This window comes from Procambarus clarkii, chromosome 16, assembly GCF_040958095.1.
Source record: "Procambarus clarkii isolate CNS0578487 chromosome 16, FALCON_Pclarkii_2.0, whole genome shotgun sequence".
Taxonomy (NCBI): Eukaryota; Metazoa; Arthropoda; class Malacostraca; order Decapoda; family Cambaridae; genus Procambarus; species Procambarus clarkii.
In genome coordinates this window covers 48,959,828-48,980,808 of record NC_091165.1, presented here as the reverse complement: position 1 = coordinate 48,980,808, position 20,981 = coordinate 48,959,828, and the positions used below count along the sequence as shown (strand labels likewise).

Sequence of the window (20,981 nt, the reverse complement as noted above, 5' to 3'; positions counted from 1 at the left end):
GGCTAGGGTTCGAGTCTCCTGGTGGGAAAGTGTTCTAAAGTTGTATACTTAACTCTCGTGTTTAGGAGAGTTGTGCCTTAAGCAGAGACACTGTGTCTTCCCATATTAACAGGGACTTGATGAAATTAACGTCTAAATGACCCCTCACTTGCTCTGGTGCTCTTGGGAGGTGTTGATCTTTGGGGGATTTAAATACTCCGAAATTACCATCTCTTTTAAGGGTCTGAGCGGTGGTGCAGAGGGTTAAGGCGTACCTGTTATGCCAGTTGCTGGAAGGCTTCTGTGCTGGCTAGGGTTCGAGTCTCCTGGTGGGAAAGTGTTCTAAAGTTGTATACTTAACTCTCGTGTTTAGGAGAGTTGTGCCTTAAGCAGAGACACTGTGTCTTCCCATATTAACAGGGACTTGATGAAATTAACGTCTAAATGACCCCTCACTTGCTCTGGTGCTCTTGGGAGGTGTTGATCTTTGGGGGATTTAAATACTCCGAAATTACCATCTCTTTTAAGGGTCTGAGCGGTGGTGCAGAGGGTTAAGGCGTACCTGTTATGCCAGTTGCTGAAAGGCTTCTGTGCTGGCTAGGGTTCGAGTCTCCTGGTGGGAAAGTGTTCTAAAGTTGTATACTTAACTCTCGTGTTTAGGAGAGTTGTGCCTTAAGCAGAGACACTGTGTCTTCCCATATTAACAGGGACTTGATGAAATTAACGTCTAAATGACCCCTCACTTGCTCTGGTGCTCTTGGGAGGTGTTGATCTTTGGGGGATTTAAATACTCCGAAATTACCATCTCTTTTAAGGGTCTGAGCGGTGGTGCAGAGGGTTAAGGCGTACCTGTTATGCCAGTTGCTGGAAGGCTTCTGTGCTGGCTAGGGTTCGAGTCTCCTGGTGGGAAAGTGTTCTAAAGTTGTATACTTAACTCTCGTGTTTAGGAGAGTTGTGCCTTAAGCAGAGACACTGTGTCTTCCCATATTAACAGGGACTTGATGAAATTAACGTCTAAATGACCCCTCACTTGCTCTGGTGCTCTTGGGAGGTGTTGATCTTTGGGGGATTTAAATACTCCGAAATTACCATCTCTTTTAAGGGTCTGAGCGGTGGTGCAGAGGGTTAAGGCGTACCTGTTATGCCAGTTGCTGGAAGGCTTCTGTGCTGGCTAGGGTTCGAGTCTCCTGGTGGGAAAGTGTTCTAAAGTTGTATACTTAACTCTCGTGTTTAGGAGAGTTGTGCCTTAAGCAGAGACACTGTGTCTTCCCATATTAACAGGGACTTGATGAAATTAACGTCTAAATGACCCCTCACTTGCTCTGGTGCTCTTGGGAGGTGTTGATCTTTGGGGGATTTAAATACTCCGAAATTACCATCTCTTTTAAGGGTCTGAGCGGTGGTGCAGAGGGTTAAGGCGTACCTGTTATGCCAGTTGCTGGAAGGCTTCTGTGCTGGCTAGGGTTCGAGTCTCCTGGTGGGAAAGTGTTCTAAAGTTGTATACTTAACTCTCGTGTTTAGGAGAGTTGTGCCTTAAGCAGAGACACTGTGTCTTCCCATATTAACAGGGACTTGATGAAATTAACGTCTAAATGACCCCTCACTTGCTCTGGTGCTCTTGGGAGGTGTTGATCTTTGGGGGATTTAAATACTCCGAAATTACCATCTCTTTTAAGGGTCTGAGCGGTGATGCAGAGGGTTAAGGCGTACCTGTTATGCCAGTTGCTGGAAGGCTTCTGTGCTGGCTAGGGTTCGAGTCTCCTGGTGGGAAAGTGTTCTAAAGTTGTATACTTAACTCTCGTGTTTAGGAGAGTTGTGCCTTAAGCAGAGACACTGTGTCTTCCCATATTAACAGGGACTTGATGAAATTAACGTCTAAATGACCCCTCACTTGCTCTGGTGCTCTTGGGAGGTGTTGATCTTTGGGGGATTTAAATACTCCGAAATTACCATCTCTTTTAAGGGTCTGAGCGGTGGTGCAGAGGGTTAAGGCGTACCTGTTATGCCAGTTGCTGGAAGGCTTCTGTGCTGGCTAGGGTTCGAGTCTCCTGGTGGGAAAGTGTTCTAAAGTTGTATACTTAACTCTCGTGTTTAGGAGAGTTGTGCCTTAAGCAGAGACACTGTGTCTTCCCATATTAACAGGGACTTGATGAAATTAACGTCTAAATGACCCCTCACTTGCTCTGGTGCTCTTGGGAGGTGTTGATCTTTGGGGGATTTAAATACTCCGAAATTACCATCTCTTTTAAGGGTCTGAGCGGTGGTGCAGAGGGTTAAGGCGTACCTGTTATGCCAGTTGCTGGAAGGCTTCTGTGCTGGCTAGGGTTCGAGTCTCCTGGTGGGAAAGTGTTCTAAAGTTGTATACTTAACTCTCGTGTTTAGGAGAGTTGTGCCTTAAGCAGAGACACTGTGTCTTCCCATATTAACAGGGACTTGATGAAATTAACGTCTAAATGACCCCTCACTTGCTCTGGTGCTCTTGGGAGGTGTTGATCTTTGGGGGATTTAAATACTCCGAAATTACCATCTCTTTTAAGGGTCTGAGCGGTGATGCAGAGGGTTAAGGCGTACCTGTTATGCCAGTTGCTGGAAGGCTTCTGTGCTGGCTAGGGTTCGAGTCTCCTGGTGGGAAAGTGTTCTAAAGTTGTATACTTAACTCTCGTGTTTAGGAGAGTTGTGCCTTAAGCAGAGACACTGTGTCTTCCCATATTAACAGGGACTTGATGAAATTAACGTCTAAATGACCCCTCACTTGCTCTGGTGCTCTTGGGAGGTGTTGATCTTTGGGGGATTTAAATACTCCGAAATTACCATCTCTTTTAAGGGTCTGAGCGGTGGTGCAGAGGGTTAAGGCGTACCTGTTATGCCAGTTGCTGGAAGGCTTCTGTGCTGGCTAGGGTTCGAGTCTCCTGGTGGGAAAGTGTTCTAAAGTTGTATACTTAACTCTCGTGTTTAGGAGAGTTGTGCCTTAAGCAGAGACACTGTGTCTTCCCATATTAACAGGGACTTGATGAAATTAACGTCTAAATGACCCCTCACTTGCTCTGGTGCTCTTGGGAGGTGTTGATCTTTGGGGGATTTAAATACTCCGAAATTACCATCTCTTTTAAGGGTCTGAGCGGTGATGCAGAGGGTTAAGGCGTACCTGTTATGCCAGTTGCTGGAAGGCTTCTGTGCTGGCTAGGGTTCGAGTCTCCTGGTGGGAAAGTGTTCTAAAGTTGTATACTTAACTCTCGTGTTTAGGAGAGTTGTGCCTTAAGCAGAGACACTGTGTCTTCCCATATTAACAGGGACTTGATGAAATTAACGTCTAAATGACCCCTCACTTGCTCTGGTGCTCTTGGGAGGTGTTGATCTTTGGGGGATTTAAATACTCCGAAATTACCATCTCTTTTAAGGGTCTGAGCGGTGGTGCAGAGGGTTAAGGCGTACCTGTTATGCCAGTTGCTGGAAGGCTTCTGTGCTGGCTAGGGTTCGAGTCTCCTGGTGGGAAAGTGTTCTAAAGTTGTATATATATATATATATATATATATATATATATATATATATATATATATATCTTCATGATCATTTAGAAGGCATTTTCGAAAGTTAATAACAAGTGTCTCTTGGCTCGAATGTGCATGTATGGAGTTATAAAATGTTATTAAATGCTGTGTGGGGAGGGGGGGGGGCTCTTATTCAGAAAGCCGAATACAATTTTATTTTGTTCATTTGCTGTGAGGGGGGCCTTTATTCAGAAAGTAGAGCATATGTAAGGCTTAATGGTGCAATGAATGATTCAATGTTTGAGTATGCCTATAATATAATATCCCCATGGCTGTTCATTCTTCAATGTATATATGGATGGGGGACATGAAGGAGAGATGGGGATTAATTAAATACATAATTCAAATTGAAGCAGTTCTCTTGGTAAGGTACTTATCAGGAAGGAGCACTAAGCCATCATGACAATATAGCACAAGGAAGGGATATGAGGATAAGGATTTAGAAGAGAACGAAGGAAAGCAATGGCGTTCAACCATTTGGACGGGTAGGGACTGAATGCCGTCCTGCAAGAATCGCTTCTAGCGGAACTGTAGAACGTCGCTCTACCATCCAGTCCAAGTGGTTGAGGAGTTCTGGTAGAAAATAAGATATACTGTACGTATATTAGTTGACACTTTATAGATATATTCAGCAGACGACGGCTGAAGATGAATGCAGGCAAAACTGAACCCTTTTACTGCATTTCAATCAGTTGGCATGTAAGAACAAGTCATCGAACATTTATGTAGTAAATCAAATAATGTAGATAAAAGATCTTGTTTCCACACATAGCCAAACATTTATAAATTCTTTTCATGTTGAATCTCGTCCATTACACACTTTCCAGGCCAGATTATCTCACCGGCTTTGCCCAATAAGTGTTTGGAGCTTCGGGGAAGGGAATGTGGGGTATGTACAGCTTTGATTAGAATGCATTGCCAAAGTTCACAGGCCTGTGGGAAATCTGTCCATCATGTGATATATTAAAATTGAAATTTCGCTCAGTAAAATTTGCCAATAGAGCATAACAATTTTTAGAGTTAACTCTAAATGTTAACTCCTAATATACCTTTAATCACATTTTTAGTGATTTTTGTAGAAGGAAGCAACCTTACAAGAAAGAAGCAGGTGAAGCAATGTATTTTTCTTGTCTTTAAAAATATTCCCTTTCACAAATGCTTCCTGAAGGCATCTCTGGTTGCAATGTCCCTCACTAGGTTTGTCTCATATAGCTCGTTGAACTGTGGTTGCACTGTACATGTACTTTTATCACTAAACAAGATAAGCGTCTTAAATAAACATTATTAAATTACGATGATGGTAGTGTAGTAAAGAGACTGTATTCATGTAAATGAGAAAAGGAAGAAAATAACCCAAATAGATTCCTATATTCCTGATTCATGTATATGGAATCAGTTTGTTAATAAGTGAGTAAAGGTTAAAAAAATAGAGAACAAAGCACACTGCATTTAAAATGCATAAAATTGAGGGTTCAACTGAATTAAAATACAAAACAAGGTTGAGTTCATGGTGGCGATGTTAACAATGTTTATGTAATTACTTTATTCTAAATCAATCTATGGAATCCTGTATGTTAAGATTAGCTTACGTAATAAAAGTCAAACGAACATTATTATGTATAGTAAATGATACTTACAGTCCTGAATTTCAGCTTTGACCTGGCCGGCGGTCAAGTTATTATGGACCGTCACTTTAAACCCTAAATTTTCAAACAACTTCTGAACTTGGTCACGGTCGCGATCAGTCCCATGACGCTCCTGATGAATGATTGCAATTATAAAACTGTTAATATTCAAATTGAGCAATGAACTTTAATTAGTAGAAAAACTTTCTGCATATATTTGTATCAGGTGATGCCTTGGCGAGCAATGGTGTGAGTTGAGCGCACTGAAAGTCGGTACAGTATCTTGCAAGTGTCTGTTCTAGACCACACTTGAAAGTAGACCAGTTATTATTCACTACTCTGCTCAGAAAATAGTAAATACGGAATATGCTGTCATATTCAATGAGACACACACACACACACACACACACACACATATTATGTATATATATATATATGTCGTACCTAGTAGCCAGAACTCACTTCTCAGCCTACTATGCAAGGCCCGATTTGCCTAATAAGCCAAATTTTACTGAATTATTATATTTTCTCTAATTTTTTTCTTATGAAAAGATAAAGCTACCCATTTCATTATGTATGAGGTAAATTTTTTTTATTGGTGTTAAAATTAACGTAGATATATGACCGAACCTAACCAACCCTACCTAACCTAACCTAAGCTATCTTTATAGGTTAGGTTAGATTAGGTAGCCGAAAACGTTAGGTTAGGTTAGGTTAGGTAGGTTAGGTAGACGAAAAAACATTAATTCATGAAAACTAGGCTTATTAGGCAAATCGGGCCTTGCATAGTAGGCTGAGAAGTGAGTTCTGGCTACTAGGTACGACATATATATATATATATATATATATATATATATATATATATATATATATATATATATATATATATATATATATATATATATATATATATATATTAGGTTTGGCTACCTAGTAGCTAAAACGCACTTCTCAGCCTACTATGCAAGGCCCGATTTGCCTAATAAGCCAAGTTTTCATGAATTATTGTTTTTTCGACTACCTAGCCTACCTAACCTGACCTAACCTAACATTTTCGGCTACCTAACCTAACCTAACCTATAAAGATAAGTTAGGTTAGGTTACGTAGGGTTGGTTAGGTTCGGTCATATATCTACGTTAATTTTAACTCCAATAAAAAAAAATTGACCTCATACATAATGAAATGGGTAGCTTTATCATTTCATAAGAAAAAAAATTGAGAAAATATATTAATTCAGGAAAACTTGGCTTATTAGGCAAATTTGGCCTTGCATAGTAGGCTGACAAGTGCGTTCTGGCTACTAGGTACGACATATATAAATATATATATATATATATATATATATATATATATATATATATATATATATATATATATACATATACATATACATATATATATATATATATATATATATATATATATATATATATATATATATATATATATATATATATATATATATATATATATATATATATATATATATATATATATATATATATATATATATGCGACCAAGCCTGAATGGTCCCCAGGAATACATGCAACTGAAAACTCAATGCAAAATACTTTGCCCAAGATTACCATCAGAGTGCCGGCGGGTTGATGGGCAAATAGCCTTGGCTACCATCACCTTTTGTCCGTTCATGATGTTGGAGTGGATAAGGTGCCCTGTACACTTGTTGCTTAGTGCTCATGGCAGTATGGGTTCGAGTCACTTCTGGGGTGTGAGTTTTCAGTTAAGTATATATTTTTATCAAGGAGGTAACGATATATATAAATAAATACATGAAAGTTCTTAAATACGTCGTCATTCTTGAAATTCTGCTGTAATTACTTACCGAAAAACCAGTATTGGAGTCAAATATACGATGATTTAATATCAAACAGTGCCCACGTTGACTGTGATTCCCGTCGTATCGTACAGCATCACGTTGTACAGGCATTCTAGCAATTTTAGATAAGTTTTCACTCCTGAAAATTAAAGATTAGATTTATAAATGTGACTAAACATTTTGTTTACTGATAATTATACCTCTCCCACTGTGACCAGCTACATGACTGAACAAGGTTTGAGCACTGTGCCACTGCAACATTTGGCAGAGTGAAGCAAGTGCTTCACTTTAAGTCTAGCATTAAAGTTGGTAATTGCTAGCTGATAAAAAAAAAGGCTGGTAATGAAGTGAAAAGACAAGCATGATGAATGATGAAAGTTATTTACAACAATGAGATGGAAGACACTGAGAAACAAAATCCCAATAACAAGTCCTTTGTAAGCAAGCAACGAATCCCAAGTAATCATTCCTTTATTCAAGTCAAATAGTATTCTTAACATCCTGTTTTTGTAAAATTAATATTACTGGAGTAAAAATATTGCAGGCTGTGTCATTAATACTTAATTACTTAAATTTAAAATCGATAGAGAAGAAAGCAAGAACAGAGGACTGTTGGACCGGCAGATTCGTAAACAACATACTGGAGTCTTTTAAATATCAACATGTAAAATAGCCCACAATAATTAGAAATGATGCCCCATGGTCTCTGGAGTATCATTTGCTCCATGATGATCCGTGATTATCCAAGAAGGTAATCACGGAACTTGTTCAAAAATATGTGCCAAAAATGATAAAGAAAAAAAGGGAACTGGTTGGATGACACAGGTCGTAAAAGAAGTACTATCAACTGTCCACAATGGACAACAATGATTATGAGATACTCAAAATTCACAAAAACCGGCCACCCAGTAAATCAGATCAGCCAAAAGAAACTACGAAAGGAAACTTTCCGAACCATAAAGAAACAAAATCGTTCTATGTCTATATGTGAAGTAAAACCAAAACAAAGAAATGGTTACATGAAGCAGAACCCTTAAAAGATGAGACCAAACATATGTTTGAAGGAGGTGTAGAAAATTAATTTAGGCATATACCCATAATATGCTACATAATCAGGAAGAACATTGACAAGCTAACAGACTTAAAAGCTCCAGGTCTGGATGGCATCCATTCCAAAGTTATAAAGGAACTGGCAGTAAAACTATGCCTACCGTTGAAATAACTTTTCATAGAATTTCTGAACCAAGGGATAGTCGCCATAGATTAGAGATATGCAAATGTCAGCCCTATTTTAGAAAATGAAGTGTTTGAGAGCCCAGCAGAAAAAAACGTTCAATCAGTTTGACATCACACATCTGCAAAGTAATAGAGAGAATTCAAGGGAGGGAATCATTCACCAACTTTCAGTGAACATTCTTGTAAAATCGACACAACTTGGGTTTGTTACAAATATATCTTTCCTTACAAACCTGCTCGCGTTTTTAAAAACGGTAACCAGCTACTCAGACAAGGAACTTCTGATGGATGTAGTATACATGGATTTTGCTAAAGCCTTTGACAAGGTACCACATGTACCACTGGCAAGGAAATTACAGGCTCATGGAATAAATGATAGAATACTAGAGTGGAAATGTTATGACCCCATGTAGCCTGAGTGGAACGAGTCTACCCTGTGAGAGTTATTTTGCTTTTCGGACCTGAGATTAAGAGGTCAGAGGAAGAAAATTTATATAAATAAAAATGTAAATGTACGTTTGTTCATAATCGATAATCTCCTAAAGTTCTTTACCGATTGCTTTGAAATTTTCACACAACGTTCCATTCGCATCCGAGCAGGTTTTTAAATATATACTATATAGATGTCACGCCTGTTAAGGTAAAACAACATGCTTTTTCTGAAAAACTGTGATTTTCATATGTTTTTTATGTAAGGAAAGTCTTCGAAACCTCTTTACCGATTGCTTTTAAATTTCGACACAACGTTGCATTCGAATAGGTGCGTCATTTTATATATCAACTATATACATGCCTCACCTGTGACAGGAAAACACTTTTTTTTTTAAAACATTGCCATCCATTGGACGTAGGAGCAACACACGCTGTAATCTCCGAAAGTTCTTCACCGATTTTAAATTTTGACACAACATTGCATTCGAATAGGTGTGTCTTTTTATATACCTACTATATAGATGCCACCCCTGTGACATGTATAAAACATGCGTTTTTGAAAAATAGCGCCATCTGTTGCACATAATAGCAACATGCACTCTATACTAAATATGTCACAAATTCCATTTTAATGTTTCCGATTGCATTGATAAATTTTATTTTCATAGATTTCGATTTATTTGATTTTTTTATTGATTTACTTTGTGAGACATTGTGTTGGAATTAGGCTGTGTTGTTTACCATACTGTTCATTTCGTAAGTATAAGTATTGAAGCCCTAACCTGTGACAGGTAAAACTATGCTTTTCTTGAAAAACAGCGCCATCTGTTGCATGTAAGAGCAACACTAATGCTATACTAAATATGTTACAATTCCATTTCAATGTTTCGTTTGCATTGATAAATGGAATTTTCACCAATTTTAATTTATTTTCATTTTGATTTAATTATTTTGTGTGAATTGCATTGGAATTGAGCTGTGTTGTTCAACATACCATTCATTTCGTGTGTATAGTTTATTTTTTTAATTTTTCATATTTTCATTTCATTTTAACTGTTTTTCTTATATTTCAGTGATGGGAACATCAGATCATTTGGGAAGGCATCGGACGAGGGAGTGGAAAATAGTGGGGGATGACAAGGGGATGGAAGTGAGAGATGATGGGGGAGGACGAGGGGACAAGGGAGGGGGTAAAGGTGGGGAAGGACGAAGGGACGGGAGAATTAGGGATGGTGGGGACAAGGGGATGGGGGAATGGAGAATGGTGGAGAACTTTTCACAGAGGACAAAGGGACAAGGGAGAGGGTCATGGTGGGAAGGAAGAGGGGATGGTGGAGTGGAGAATGGTGGAGTGGAGATTGGTGGTGGGGACGGTGGAGTGGTGAATGGTTGGGAGGCCGAGGAGACGGGTGAGGGGGGGAACAGTTGGGAGGACTGGGGAACAGGGAAGATTGCTTTGGCTCAGCAACACACACGCGTTGCTGAGCCACAGCAACGCGTGGCTGGGTACTGCTAGTACATAATGAACGTCAGTAAGTAATTTAAAAATATGAGCAGATGATGAACATCGGGTAATAAGTGACATGAATTGAGATGTCGATACTTTGGTGACGGTAAAGTGACGCTAGCTGGACGTCACTTGACGCTTGTACAGCCACTTGATATGGACAGTTGGTGAAGCCAGGATTTTATATTGGAGTGCTACCGGGTTGTGGCTGTTTGCAGTGTTGAATGGTCATATTGCTTATCATATGTTTTTATTTTGTACGTGTATGAATGTATTAAATGTTATATATGATAGCTGGCTTTTTCTCTTGTCCTGGTGAGATTTTCTGGAAATATGGAGAGAGAGAGAGAGAGAGAGAGAGAGAGAGAGAGAGAGAGAGAGAGAGAGAGAGAGAGAGAGAGAGAGAGAGAGAGAGAGAGACAGACAGAGAGAGAGAGACAGAGAGAGAGAGAGAGAGAGAGAGAGAGAGAGAGAGAGAGAGAGAGAGAGAGAGAGAGAGAGAGAGAGAGAGAGAGACAGAGAGAGAGAGAGAGAGAGAGAGAGAGAGAGAGAGAGAGAGAGAGAGAGAGAGAGAGAGAGAGAGAGAGAGAGAGAGACAGAGAGACAGAGAGACAGAGAGGGAGAGAGAGAGAGAGAGAGAGAGAGAGAGAGAGAGAGAGAGAGAGAGAGAGAGAGAGAGAGAGAGAGAGAGAGAGAGAGAGAGAGAGAGAGAGAGACAGAGAGACAGAGAGAGAGAGAGAGAGAGAGAGAGAGAGAGAGAGAGAGAGAGAGAGAGAGAGAGAGAGAGAGAGAGAGAGAGAGAGAGAGAGAGAGAGACGAGAGACAGAGACAGAGAGAGAGAGAGAGAGAGAGAGAGAGAGAGAGAGAGAGAGAGAGAGAGAGAGAGAGAGAGAGAGAGAGAGAGAGAGAGAGAGAGAGAGAGAGAGAGAGAGAGAGAGAGAGAGAGAGAGAGAGAGAGAGAGAGAGAGAGAGAGAGAGAGAGAGACAGAGACAGAGAGAGAGAGACAGAGACAGAGAGAGAGAGAGAGAGAGAGAGACAGAGAGAGAGAGAGAGAGACAGAGACAGAGAGAGAGAGACAGAGAGAGAGAGAGAGAGAGAGAGAGAGAGAGAGAGAGAGAGAGAGAGAGAGAGAGAGAGAGAGAGAGAGAGAGAGAGAGAGAGAGAGAGAGAGAGAGAGAGAGAGAGAGAGAGAGAGAGAGAGAGAGAGAGAGAGAGAGAGGGAGGGGGGGGGTCACTGCTATGGATAGGGTGAAAATAGACACTAATTCACGAAAAGGGGGAATTTAGGAGATCATACCAAACAAAGAGAGAGTGGGGAGTCACGGCAGCTCGAGTAGGGTGTGTGTACAAGAAAACGAGGCCAGTTTTGAAGCCAAACCCCTAAACATATGATGCTGAACCCCTCTCCGAGATCAAGAGGCGTACAGGGTGATCTCCTAGGTAAATTGCATGCACTCCAGTGTCCATTGCTGGTCGACCGACGGTAGCGAAAGCGTGGTTGCTAAGGCCGGCTGTTGTTCTGTCAGGGAGTGGGTGGGGACGCTGTCCACCTATACTTAAGTAACAGTCTGGTAAAACGACCAGGCCTTTTTAAGGTTTAAGTCCCCATACCTCTTCCTTATAATAAAACAATAGTTAATAACAACAAAGAACTACCCTTTATTGTTAATAATAACAATAAAGGGTAGTACTAAATGAGTTCCAATCTGACTTGAGCAATGAGGTAAGTGGGGAACCTCAGGGGCGGGGGGGGGGGGGCGTTTTGGAGTCAATCCATTTTGTCATTTACATCAATGACATAGATAACAATGTTCCAAAGCAAATCATCAAATTTGCAGACAACACAAAGACATATGGTAAATTGGGAAATAATAATGATATTGAAACATTAGAATAAGATCTATATGAACTCCACATATGATCAGAAGACTGACAAATATTTTTTTAATATTGAAAAATGCATGTGAGACATAACCCCTTGCATATGGGACATAACAACCATGACTACCAAAATAATAACATTCCATTACAGCAGATTGATGCAGAAAATGACATGAGTCAAAATCCACCACTCACTGAAAGTTGCACAACAGGTAGAAGTAGCAGTCAAAAAAGTTAACCAAACCCTTGGAATAATCAAGCGTACCTTTGACTTTAAGGAAAGGAAGGTAGTAATTCGGTTGTATAAATCTCTGGTACGGCCCTATTTTGATTACTGCTTCGAATCATGGAGACCACATTTTCAGAATGACATTGCTGCTCTAGAGAAAGTGCAACATTGGGCAACAAAAATCATTCCAGAGGTAAGTCATCTCCCAAATCAGAACAAATTGAGGGTCACAGGCCTAACTACACTGCAAATTAGGCATTGCAGCAGGTCTCATCGAAACTTTTAAAATACTGAACAATTTGAAGGCTGTTGATTCGGAAATTTTCAGATAAATTCAAGTAAATCATTACTGGGTTTTAGTATTCACTTGGAAATAAGAAGAGATATTTGACATTCAGAACTTTCCTCCAATGGGCCATTTAAGAGGTAAGAACGACCACATCCTTTTGAAGGTAATAATGCAATGTATTATAATTTAGTTTGGAGAAAAGGAAATAGAGTAAAATTTTATTTCAAGAGGAACTTTAAGGAACTTTGCAAGTTCTTTTATAAATTTGATGAACTTCGTAAGATATATGATGAAGGTACAAGGAACTTTATATGAGTACAGAGATGCAGAAGTAGGAAGCAGGATTCGTTCAACATGAATAGTAAGAGGGGCAGAGAACAGAAGACAAAAAAAGGAATCAGTATAAGAAGAGTCCAAACCCACAAATATACTAGCAATATAAAGCAAGAAAGCTTTCTCTTTCTACACGGCAGTGAGAAGTGAGAGAGGCAGAAAGATATTCTGAGAAAGGGATAGTGGACAAAATATGAAGCCAGGACTATTCTATAAATTCATTATAAGTAAATTGTAGGTAAAGGATGAAATTCAGAGGTTGAAAATAGAGAACAGATTGAAGGAGAAAGTACGGGAAATGTGAGAAACTCAAATTTCAAACACACAAATATTTGTTTGTGCAAAATGAAGTTCATTGAATTAGATACAATACGAATTTTAGAGAATAATATAGAGTCCACAGAGAAGTTTGGAGACGAAATGGACAAAAATGTTCTAGGAACAAAGAAATTGGCCATGATGCAGTTTCACTTATCTTCTACATTTTACTAGATAATTTCGCAACATATTCAACGATTTTATCTAGAGTCTTTATTTTTATTTTTGATTTTGAGTCTTAAACTTGTAAGTTTTAGCATTCATTCATTAATTCACACACACTCAAACTTTAAATGTTACTTTTATGAAGATTATATCTTACGGAGTTCCCAGTGATCCAGCCTCTGCAGAATCTCCATTGGCACCCATTTCTGTACCTCCACTGCCATTAAGCCCATTTTCTCTATGTTGTTGGTCCTCTGACAATGGCTTCGTTACCTCCTCGTGACCACCATTTTCCTCGATGACTCTCTCCATTCTTGATATCCTAACATGAAGAAATATATGGTATAATAGTACTGGATGTAATAGTGTCATTTGGATTCACCCACAATAGAGCGCTGACAGCTTTACTGGCCTCAACAATGGGAATTCTATTTCGAAGTGCATATGAGGTTGTTTACATAAAATCTCATAAAAATTTGTTGATATTCTCATGTTTTGCAAACAGCAGCATTTAACCTCATCGTCAAAAGACCCTTTTGCTACTAAAATAAATACCTAGTTCTATAAAAATAATTAACACATCACTGTAAATTAACACTATCACTACCTTCTTCTAGTGCTCCTAATATAGGTATAGGTACTAACACCAACATTTGCCTACACTTTACTTATATACACAAGCATTACACACAGAAATCCTAATAGCGTGATGCATCAAATGAAAAAAATCCACAAGGGCTGTGACGAGGGTCCTCGTCACAGCCCTTGTGGATTTGTTCGCAAGCATTGAATACTTTGTTTGTGACTCACTGTACTTTCATTATCTTACAAATTCTCACTCATTATATTAATATATGTGCATGAAACTTTAAACATGTTATATGTTCACTAACACTTCAAGATGTTACACCACCAAAGATCATATTTGGTGGTGAAAAATTCTACCTCCTACGGGCTATTCATGCCCGTGCCACCTATTTTAGTGGATAGATCTTCAACAGCTCAACATCAACAACAATGCAATAGGGCCACTAATTCTTCACTTCACACTTCGTGCGAGGAGTGTGATGTTATCAGCTTGTCATTGTGGATCCTTGTAGATACTACAAGAGGGATGCAAGTTACATCATACACAAAACAACTTGCCAACAGAGCTAAAAACCCGGTCCATCTAATTACCCAAAGCTCTGTAAAGCTTCCTAGCAAAACCTAAGTATTGAAGAAATATGATATATTTACACACTATAATGTTGGTGCTGAATGTAGAACATGAAAAAACATTTTTACTCTGAAATAATATAACGACATTTTGGTTTAATTTATGCAATTAGAGTAAACAAATTAGAATAAAAAAAACATATTTTTACTCTGAAATAATATCATATAACGAAATTAGACGTAACTAAAGGAAGATGACGCCATAGGAAGTCGACGACCCAAGTGACAATGTTGTGGAGCAACTTATTCAAAATATATTGTTTCCTGGAGGCTATATTTGGTTAGGTCGGGTTCAGGAAGCTGATATGCCAGCAAACACTCTCCAGGCAAAAATATATCTTTGTTAACACACATTACACACAGAGATCACACTAACGTGATGCATCATATTAATGATGTAAGGGCGAAGAGGGGGAACGGGCTATTGACATAGCTCGGGTGCAGGAGGGATTTTGATTTATTGTTGCCGCCGAAGGCGGCTAGTTTATTGTGCACCCCATACTCATCCTGTGAGCGGTAGCGCAAAAGCATTACAGAGGGCACAAAAGGTCTTTATCAGACCTCATCTTAGATTATTACATAAACAATTTCTTCTATCCTTCACACCTTATAGTTACAATGTCAGCTAGTTACAGAGAAAGTGCTATTACAAGAGCTACATATTTACAGTAAGTCCTCATACATTAATGGTAGGTCTTATCGCTAATACATAATAGTTTGACCAATGGGAATATTAGAGTCATAGGGGAGCTTCTGTTTATTATTAGTCCTCACAATACACTACTTGTTTCTGAATCTCATCTACTGGAAGCGAAATGTGGACACAGTGCAAGGATTTCAGATAATTTATCAATGGTAATAAGAGAGGTTGCCATATTATACAGAGTGAGCTTAGATTTATCTCTAAAAGGCTCAATTTTACTACAATCCAAGATATAGTGTTCGAGTGTGTGTCCCTGTCTTTGTCCACACACTTTACACTTTACTTCATCTAGATCCCTATACAAGCCGAACTGCCAGAGATACTTGTAGCCAAGTCTTATACGAGCTGTGACAACATCTGTTAGTCTACTGACTTTGTTACTTGCCCCATACACATGTTTTACTTCACACATTTCATTGTGATGAACAATGGACCTGCTAGTTCCAGTTTGCACTGTTCTTCTTTCTTCAAATTCATCCAGGAGTTCTCGTCTAATGACACTTTTAAAGGACCTATTTGATAACTCAAGATTCCGTTCAATACTGTCTTTATTTACTGCAGCCTTAGCAAGGGCGTCAACTTTGTTATGTTCCTGCATGCCAATGTGAGAAGGAATCCACAACATTTTTATATTTACCCTCTTGCTAAGTATTCTTATATATCTACGTCTAGCTTCCAAGACAAGCACGTTATTACTTGATTGCAAACTGTTTATTGCTCGTAGTGAGGAAAGGGAGTCAGAAATAATTAAGTTGTCTACTTCAGTGTTGCCAATAATCTCGAGTGCTACCAGTATCGCTACAAACTCGGCTTGCATTGTGGACGCCCAGTTACTAATTCGGATATTTCTTTGAATTGTGCTGCCATCGGGCTGATGAGCAATAACAGCACTTCCTGCCCTCCCTGTAGCTGTATTGAATGATCCGTCAGTGTATATGGTCTGTGCAATGTTGTTTTCAGCTTGTATATTGTGAATGTGTTCTATGGTGCTTAATTTAGCAGCAAGCTGAGCATGAGGGTTGTTTGTGATTAGTTTCTTGGTGGGGTATGCAGGGGTCAGGATGTCAAAAGGTACTATCTGCCAGGGTGGAAGGAAGTGCTGTACTCTTTCATCTGTATATACATCGTGCAGTCCCATCATTTTAATATGAGTGGGTGTTCTTTGAATCCATTTAGACTCGCTAGTTTCATTTCGCATGTGTTCTAACAGTGCAACTGACACAATGTTGTTTTTGTTATCACGCAGAAGCAAGTCCCATCATAAGATTAATTTCAAATATTCTAACTCTAATGCTAAGTATATTTAATTCTTTCCGCATGTTGAGAACTTTGGTAGTTATAGGACAGACAAGTATAATTCTGAGTGCTTCATTTTGCATTTTTCCCAGTCTATCAATACTTTTGCCATTTTGCATGACCAAAGCTGGTGCATGATAGTCTATCAGAGACCTTATATACGCTAAATACATCATTCTTGCTATTCTAATATTAACACAATATTTCGGGCTGAACCCCACTACAGTTCTGAGAGCCTTGAGTCTGTATCTACATTGTTAATGTAACTTATTGACTGCAGTTGAGGTACAAGGGACAGAGACACCAAGGTATTTGAAAGAAGAGACATAGTCTATTGGTATGTTATCTATCTTAAGTTTTCGTGGTTCACTCTTGCGGTTGCCAATTTGTCTGTTAAATACCTTAGTTTTATCAGCGTTGATTACAAGACCAAGGCTCTCACAAGCTGTATGTATACAATTTAAGACTGTTTGCATTTCACGTTGGGTTTTAGTATGCACAAGGATGTCATCTGCATAGCTGATAGTGATGTTTGCCGGACTAGTTGGGATTGATTTTAGTAAAGCATTAATTAGAACATTAAACAAGGTAGGACTAAGTACTCCCCCTTGTGGGCTGCCTAGTTGCATTATTTTAGTTTCACTCTTGTAGCCTTGGAACAGTGCAGAGGACTTCCGGTTGGTAAGATAGCCTTCGTATCCATTGTAATAAATGTCCCCCTATATCCATTCTCGCTAATTCATACATAATCACTTCCCTATTAGCAATATCAAAGGCATTTTTTAAATCAAGAAATGTTGTGTACTTGTGCCTTTTATCTCCATGAACAGTAAGAAAGGTTGTGATACAGTTGTGTACACTTTTACCATGTGTGAAACCATTGATATCAGGTGACGTGCTCTTTAACTCTATACAATAATCTATTAAGCACCATTCTCTCAAAGGTTTTGCACATGCAACTGGTCAGTGAGATGGGACGGAAAGCATCAGGTTGGCCAGGCTTTGGTACAGGTACCGTAAGACTGGTGGTCCATGATACTGGCAACTGCCCAGTGACATAGCTGGCATTAAATAATTCTAATAATGGGTTACCGGGTAAACGATGTAGGAGTCTTAAAATATCATAGGTGATACCGTCCTCACCAGGAGCAGTGCTACTGCCCCTGGAGAGGGCTGCATCCAATTCATAATCTGTATATGGAACATCACATTCATCATGTTGCTTGCTCAACATGAAATTTATGAGAGAATTTCTGTCTGTGAACCTCTCCCGCAATTTCTCCCTAGTGCTAGCTGGTAACATTCCAAAGCTGGAAACCTGAGCCCATTTTGCAATTAACTGATTGGCTTTCTGTAGCGGGTTTGGGTGTGAAACTTGTCTACTATTTTTACCGATAATTTTGTTTATGCCTTTCCAGGCTTTGCCCAGGGGAGTATGTAGGTTAAGTCTACTAACAAAACCCTCCCATTCATTTTGTCTCAGTTCAGTCATTCGCTCTCTTGCCGCTGCAAGCGCGGCCTGAAACAGTTTTAACATTTGATGAGTTCTAAAGCTCTTATCTGCTTTACCTGTCTGTCGAGCAATTGATTTAAGCTCTTTCAGTTTAACATCATTATAGTACTGGTTGTTTCTGACCTGTTTACCATTACTTCTTTTTGTTTGGTGTGACTCACTATTTTTGATGGCCTCATAGGTTATATTTACGAGGTCATCATAAAACTGTCGTACATTCTCAGGCTCATAATTGTTATACCAATGTTCTATGCTGTCTATAAAGAATTTTTCTTGCTCTTTCCTTACTGTTAGCCTGCGTCTACTCAGCTTAGTGCCAGGTAGGTCAACATTGAATTGAAATTGAAATTGAAATAAGTTTATTGAGGTAAAATACACACAAAGGGATGAGGTAGCTCAAGCTATTCTCACCCCATTCAGTACAACGTGTTAATATATACATAGACACACATCACAAATAAACACATTACCAAACATTCTGAGAGATAAACATATACATTTCCTCCTTCACAAGTAGTATGTTATCAGACGTACACACAAATACTTTTATGACCTAGGTATACTGTATAGACAATTTGCAAGACACCTGCAGATAATTCAACAAAATATTACAATCTTGGTGCAAAATTCTTATATCTCTCAAGAATATCATCAACCTTTCCGTTGTGACACATCCAGGCTATTTGTTCAGGAACAGTCCTTATCTCAGTGTTTCTATATACACTAATCAACGGACAATCAAGAATATAATGGGCAAGGGTGTGAGACCTTAACATACCACATAGTTTACACTTCGTGTCATTACCATGAACATCTATCCCATATTCCCAGTAATATTTGTACCCAAGCCTGAGCCGCATGTACACAGAGTCACTCCAAGCATTTCTCCTTTTACCATAAGTGAAATGGGTGTTTTGACTCACATACATGTAGTGTTGCATGGTTTGACTACTCTCATACATTATCTCTCTCCTCTCCACTCCCGCCTGTGCCTGAATATTTCTGATTTTGCTTCTTATTTGTCTCATTGTGAATTCACATTCAATGTCAACTTGTGGTTTTGATGTGGCACGTTTGGCCAAGTCATCCGCCACCTCGTTGAGCACTATTCCAACATGAGATGGAATCCAAATGAATTTCACACTATAACCTTTCAGCTGTATCTCAGTTATTCTTCTCTTACAGTCCTCCACTATAGACATGAAGACTGGGTTTCGACTGTTTAAGGACTCCAGTGCTCCTCGGCTATCGACAAATACAAAAACATTTTTGTCGTCATGACGTACTTCCTCCAAACACGCCAGAATGGCCTGCAGTTCAGCTTGTGTGGATGATATATAATTACTAAGCCGGAGTTCAATTATCCTGTCCACAGTCCCAAACTCCGTATAATCCCTTATTAGGACACCACACCCTGCCCTGCCATCCTCCGCCACCGACCCGTCGCAATATACATGTAAACTGTTGCCTCTTGGTAACCGAGATATCATGCTTCCATACAAACACCGTAATTGTCCCGGTTCATGATGAATCTTTTTCACCTTGAGGGGTACAATTTCGACGTCTATTTTCTGTACTTTCCAGGGAGCAGACATATTACACTTTCGAGAGGGTTTACAGCAGTCAAGTACGTCGTATTCCCTGAGGTCATGAGCTAATCCTCTCGTATAGCGTGTCTCCCTCAGTTTCCTGGAAGTGTGTATGTCACTCAAGCAGGTCTGAACGCTCTCAAACAGCTTATCCCCTCCTTTTCTCCGCATGAAACGAATAGATACTCTAGTGTTAATGTCACGGACTCTATCACACACACTCTGTAAATTTAATTCCAATCTCATTATTTCAATCATTGCATTTCTTTGACATCCAAGAATAATCCTCATAGCCTCGTTCTGTATCAGCTCTATTTTTTGAATTCTGCCTTGGCCTGTGTAAGACAATACGGGTGCTGCGTAGTCTATCAGGGATCGAACAGTGCTTATGTATAACATCCGCAAGATAGGTACCCCAACACCTTTACCAGAAAAAGCCAGTGCTTTTAGAGGATGCAGACGGGCTTTACATAAGGTGCTGATATGATTTATTTCAGCATTTTTACTCTCACATGTGTATCCAACATACATGCCCAGATACTTGTACTTCTGTACACGGCTCAGTTCCACACCATTTAGAGTAAGTGTTATATTTCTTCGTTTCCTATACTCGTATTTGGTTTTATCTGCATTTATAACTAAGCCTAACTTGTGACAGGTTGTACCAAGTATGTTAAGAGCATCTTGAATTTTGTTCCCAGAAGTGCCTTGTATAAGAATGTCATCAGCATATATGATCGTCGTGACCCCTGGAGGATACATCTCTGATGCTAATCTGTTCATTAATACATTGAATAAGGTGGGACTTAATACTCCCCCTTGTGGGGTACCTAACTGAAACCTCCGTTCCTCAGACATGTATCCCTGGTAATACACCTGACCTTTTCTGCCTTGCAGGTAATCCCTTATCCAGTGTAGCAATCTCCCTGTTATTCCCAGATTGGCTAATTCGTATAAGATTACTTCCCCATTGGCTTTATCAAACGCTCCTTGTAGATCAACAAAAACTCTACAATTGTCATCCACATTAGACAAACACTTTAAGAGACAATCCGCAGTACTTTTGCCTTTGATAAAACCAAAGAGATTATTGGACATGTTATCACCTACAAGGTAGAGTAGCCTATTTAACAAAATCCTTTCCATCATTTTACAAAAGCAGGATATTAAGGAGACAGGTCTGTAGCCTCCGTTTGACTTAGGGATAGGAATGATGACAGCCTCTTTCCATTTTCTTGGTAACTTTCCCTCTCTATAACTCATATTAAACAAATCAAGTA

The 20,981-nt window shown here is 39.3% G+C and overlaps 1 protein-coding gene across 1 annotated transcript in view; it reads right to left on the bottom strand.

The window, feature by feature from the left end:
• The window catches only part of LOC123760154 (caspase-1-like), a 31,355-nt gene extending 24,241 nt beyond the window's left edge, over nt 1-7,114 (bottom strand). Inside the window, exons 1-2 of the mRNA XM_069325747.1 lie at nt 6,998-7,114; nt 5,165-5,285 (exon numbers count right to left, since the gene is read on the bottom strand). Coding sequence (XP_069181848.1) covers nt 5,165-5,285; nt 6,998-7,102 — 226 coding nt within the window. The 5' untranslated portion in view covers nt 7,103-7,114. The remainder of the gene's footprint in view (nt 1-5,164; nt 5,286-6,997) is intronic.
• Nucleotides 7,115-20,981: the final 13,867 nt, after the last annotated feature.